This window comes from Bison bison, unplaced genomic scaffold, assembly GCF_000754665.1.
Source record: "Bison bison bison isolate TAMUID 2011002044 unplaced genomic scaffold, Bison_UMD1.0 scf7180017864341, whole genome shotgun sequence".
Classification (NCBI taxonomy): Eukaryota; Metazoa; Chordata; class Mammalia; order Artiodactyla; family Bovidae; genus Bison; species Bison bison.
The window spans coordinates 7,384,374-7,389,530 of record NW_011494913.1 but is presented as its reverse complement, the minus strand read 5'-3'; the positions used below and the strand labels follow the sequence as shown (position 1 = coordinate 7,389,530).

General features: G+C 53.4%; 1 protein-coding gene across 1 annotated transcript in view; it reads right to left on the bottom strand.

The window, feature by feature from the left end:
* CXCL12 (chemokine (C-X-C motif) ligand 12) overlaps positions 1-3,257 on the bottom strand; it is a 26,648-nt gene extending 23,391 nt beyond the window's left edge. Inside the window, exons 1-2 of the mRNA XM_010854523.1 lie at positions 3,074-3,257; positions 1,487-1,631 (exon numbers count right to left, since the gene is read on the bottom strand). Coding sequence (XP_010852825.1) covers positions 1,487-1,631; positions 3,074-3,257 — 329 coding nt within the window. The remainder of the gene's footprint in view (positions 1-1,486; positions 1,632-3,073) is intronic.
* Positions 3,258-5,157: the final 1,900 nt, after the last annotated feature.

Genomic DNA, 5,157 nt, shown 5'->3' with positions numbered 1-5,157 from the left:
GATGGGGAAGGGGGTGAGGGAGAGGAAGTGTCGGCAGTTTGCCAGAAAATGGTTTCCAGAGAGATTTTACAAGTTCACTGAGTGTTCATGGTCTCATTTGTTCTCTGAAAGTTTGGTGTGCACCCTGTCACCTCCATTCATAGCCTCCCTCCCTAAAGACTCCTGGAGGAGAGCCTGGACTTCTCTCTGGATCTCCATAAAACCCTGGTACCAGGTAATGTCAAGCAGCCTGAGGACACTACCACACCCCAGCCACTCAGCATCCGTGAGGACGCCTGGGGCCAGCACAGTGGCTCGCCAACACTCACAGGAGTCTTCACACAGCCTGCCTGTTGAGCCAACGAGCTGCGCAGAAGCCTGTCTCAGAGCAAGGGGGACTGAGGTCCAGTTCCGGGGTCTGCTGTTTTTAATGTTGTGCTTGTGCACACAGACCTGAGGACTCTGGCTTCTTCCAGCTCGAGATGCAGTCCCAGGCAGGAAAACCTGCAGAGTCTCCACTGCAGAGTGGCCCATCCTCACTGAAGTGAATATCTGATTAAATACTTCTCAAATGACAGAGTATTGTATTACAAGCAAAGAAAAAAATTCATCTCCTAGTGCCCTAAAACATAGTGTAAATGACAAACACATTCAAGGCAGAAAGGCTAGGAAAAAAAGACAAAGAAAAATCAAACCTAAAACCAGTTGCTGTTGGGTGGAACATCGTCAGGTAGCTTTTCTTCCACCTGTTGCATCCCCCGCCAAGCTCAGGGCAAGTGAGCACACGGACATGGGGGCACTGGAGGTCTGGGCGATGGACGCCCACGTGTGGCTTTCCTTCTGCACCCGGCCCAGCCTCCCACACTCCAGGAGAGATCTTTGTCTTCTGTATACGTGATTTTGGTGTGTCTCGTTTCCCACATGAATGAAATCAAATGTTAGCAGCTGCCATCAACACCAGCAAAACAAAAACCTTGTGTGTTGGGTTTCAGAAAATGCAGTTAAGTGAGCTGGTGATTTTGAGTTTCACCAAACAGTTGAATGATGGCTTCAGCTGCATTTGGGTCTTGTGATTTTGTGCTGTGATAAAGGATTAAATGAGGGCACCAAAACCCTGAAACTGGTAGAACTATTACTAGGAAGGGGCTAGTTAATTTACTGTACTTCAGCAGAAAGAAACTTTGGTGAAGTTCATGTTCCTCCAGTCTAAGGGGCGCATCTGAATGTGCTCCCATCTCTTAAACTAAAGGGAGGAAGCATGGAAAGAGGAGGCAAGGACCTGTGGGAGCACAGCACCCAGGCTTAGGGCACCAGGGCTAAGAGCAGCTTTTGAAACTCCTTCCTGGTGGTAATATCAGCTGCCGCTAATCAGGCCGGGTTCGAGGCTGGACACTCGGCACGTGTCACTTCTCTAGCTTTAACGCGTCTGCAGGTTAGGCGTCACTATGCCCGTTTCTGGAGGATGATGTCACTAGGCCCGTTTCTGGAGGACGATGTTGAGACTTACACGATCTGAAGGGAGCAGTTTGGAGTGTTGAGGATTTTGAGGTGCTTGACGTTGGCTTTGGCGACATGGCTCTCAAAGAATCGGCAAGGGCATCTGTAGCTCAGGCTGACCGGTTTCGCTGGAAAGGGAAATGAGAACAAGGCAGCTTGTTATTTTCCTGCTGGGCCTTGGGGATACAAGGGTGACTGAGTCTGCAGCCGAGGGATCAGGTGGTGGTTTGCTAGGGAGTCACGGGTGCCCCGTGGCAGAGACCTTCACCTTGGGCCACACAGGGAGCTCTGAGTGGGCTTGGGCTCAGCTTCGACAAGGCAAGAAGCCAGAAGGACCTGAGGAGGCTAGACCCTACGAGGGTAGGGAAACTAACATAAGAAGCCTCCTGCTCCTGTGTCTCAAGATAAAGGGCATGAATTACAGGAGAGGACTGTTTCAGCCCAAGGCACTGAGGTTCCCAGTTATTCTTTGCAAAATCAACTCTTCCAGGGCCTACTGAGTAAGACTTCCCCATTCAGGGAAAAGCAAGAAGGAAGAAGGAGGCTCCAGGCTTGCTCCCTCCTCCTCCTCCCCCAGAGAAGCCACTGCAGCTTCCCTGGGAATGCTGCCCTCCCCCACCTGTAGTCTTCTCCCCCCTCACATTTACCTTAAGCTCAGGCAAACCACAAAAGAATTCCCAACTGGCTTCCTCCCTGGGAATCCCCAGAGGGCAGGCGAGGGCCCACCTTCTCCCCGCACTTGCAAGGCTGCAGCACAAGGATGCTCCCGCCTCCTGGGTTGTGTTCCATCTTTGTTTGCCAATCCACCAATTTGCAAAATGCCATAATTGACACTCATTAGTGTAAATTAGCAAAAGGCTCCTGCAGAACCCACGGCTCACCCTGTAAGTCTAGAATTGCCAGCCCAGGGGCAGGGGTGGGGGGTGGAGTGGGTGCGGGTAGGGTTGGGCGCAGTGGATCCTAGGATTTGTGTGTGTGTGTCTGTGTGCGCATTTTCTGCAGATTTTATCCAAGCCGTACTTAATACCCCAAATTATTTGAATTTGTGGATCCTTTCATCAGGGATTAAATGTATGTCTGAGAATATTTAGTCCAGAGATTTTTTTTTTTTAAGTTTGCCTGTTTACAGAGCTACCAGAAGCCTCTTGGTGGTTCTGAATTTCCATGCTTTGGGGCAAGAGAGCTGGGGAAGCTTATGAGCAAGGGACTTTTTTTTTTTCTTCTAAAGGCTGAATTTAGTTGAGAGGCCATGGCCACCGAGTCAAGGGGTAAGCGGACCACCTGGCCCCTCCCAAGATCAAACTCGACTCCCTGAAAACCAGGAAGAAGAAGCCTGGTTTCCAGGTGCTCAGTGACTGTGGCGCTAGGGAGCCCGGAGCAGCCGTCAGGTTTACGCCTGGGCTGACTCCAGAAAGGCACTGCCGGGGCCAGGCTTTTAGCAACTGCACCAGGTCCCTGCAGAAGTCTGCAGGGCTCTGTAACCAGAGCACCTGGGAAAGTGGCCTAGAGCTGGGGGCTGGGCTGCCTGAGTAAAGGAAGCGTCAAAGTCCCCCTCGTCAGTGTCCTGGGACCAGGTCCCAGCTGAGCAGAACCAGACTGTGGGTCCCAGGGGTGAGGCAGCGTTGGTCCCAATCCCAGAGCATCAAGCTGGAAGGTGCACAGCGTGACAGCTGCTGGGGCGATGCTGTGGGTGGTGGGGGCTGCTCCTTGCCCCCGTCCCCCAGACGCGGCTTGGACTCCATTAACCAAGCAGTGAGATTAGGCCAGAAATCAGAGCCCATTCTGAGCTCAAAACACAAGCTTTCTCTTTTTCTCCTCGCCCCTCTCCACCCCCCTGGGATTATCCATTTCCTTCAAAGGCAATTTTTCATTCTTGCTCCCAGGACCCAGTTGCCTGCCTATCAAGTGGAGACTTTCAACAGGTTTTTTAAAGTGACAGAGCCCCAAGTGTTCTTACCAAGAGAGCTGGGTGCTGTGTCCACCTGGTTACTGACTGTCCTGCCAGCTTTTCACCAATATTACTAACTTTTCCAACTGTTTTGCATATGTACAGGCAAGAGGCCTGACTGCCCCAGATGTTACCCAGGAGTGGGGTGAACTTGGCTTCTGGTGAAGTTGGCATCTGGTGAACTGGGCTCTGCTCCACAGCAGTCCTTTCACACTAATGCAGAGACAGGAGCTCCTGAGTCAGCCCCTCCAACCAAGCCTGGGAATAGGACCCAGGGCATCCAGGGACCCAGAAGCCCAGAGCATCCAGGGACCCAGCTTTGTGGTTGAGGTCAAGCAACGGAAGGAGGGTAGAAGCCAGAGCCAGAGCCTGAACATGGGGACTCAGCGTGAGCACCCCCTCTCGGTGGTCACAAAGTGCCTCCTGACCTATGCATGCAAGGACAGCATGACCATCCTGACCTGGCCACTCAACTGCCAAGAGGCAACTCAGATGGGCAAGCAACCAGCACTTCTCAGAGCTAGGAGGAGCCTGTGAACGAGGCCCCCACTCCTTCTGCGTTCCCCAGGGTCAGCTGAGCCCAGGACTCCAAGACCTGGGTCCCTGCATTCCAGTCATTTCTGCAGTTCCCCAGGGGAGGTGGCAGCCAGAGGAAGCACCATTTCCTCCTCCAACAGCTGGATGGTAACACCTCCACTTAGCCAAACCACTCAATTGTTAACAGCCTCAAACCAGAGTGTTCCCCATGACCTGGGGCCAGGACTGTGTAAAGAAAAGGCTAGGTTACTTTTTCACCTTACAGAAAAACAACAACAATCTAAATTTCCTTTGGGGGCAGTCCCACTGTAGCTTTGACCAGCAACTTGCTACACTTGTAGGGAACCCTTCCCAGGTGGTCAGTCACCAGCAATGGAGAATGCAGCCTGCGGTCTTCTGTGCAAACCCAGATGACTGCTCCAGGGTCTGAGCCCCCAAACTGACCTCAGCTACAGGGAGATCTCAGTGTTCTTCAACCCTCTCTGCAGGACTGGTTAGAAACTTCGCAGCCAAGAACTCTCAGCAGGGCCTGACCAGGCTGACTTGGTTTTGTTTTGTGTGTTCAGAGGCAATGGTTTATTTTGCTTTGCAGCAGCGGTGTCCTGTAACAGGACAGTGAGTTTTCTCTTAAGCCTCAAAAGGAAAAAACGCTCTCTCCCTCTCACAGTGAAACGGGACACCACCTTTCCCCGTGGCCTAAGGCGTTGGCGATTGAATTTTGCAGCAGCGCTCAGCTCGCTTCGAGGTGGAGAGCTCAGTCGGCTGGTGACAAAGGCGCCTGTCTGCAGGTGTGCTTGGGGGACTGGGTAGGAGCATGCATGACCCGGATGGCGCCTGGGTCTCTCTTGGGTGACCCCAGGAAGAGGCAGGGAAGGCACTGGCTGGGTGCGCGTCCAGCTTCGCCGCGTGGCTGCAGACCGCACCACGGGTACGGAAGCGCAGCCAGGCGTTTGGCTCAAACCCGACAGCTGCTCGGAACGAGACGCCCGCGGAGCCCCACTTAGGTGGGTGCAGAAAGAGGGTAGGCCTCGCGTAAATGGGACGCCTCGCGGCTGACAGGATCGCATCGCCACGACAAACAAGTCGCGGTGCCAGACAGGCTTTGCAAAGCGCTCTCTCCAACACGAACCGCAGATCGCATGTCCGGTGCGATGCGCTGCGGGGCCTCGGAGCCCACTCGCCTCTGGAAACTTAGC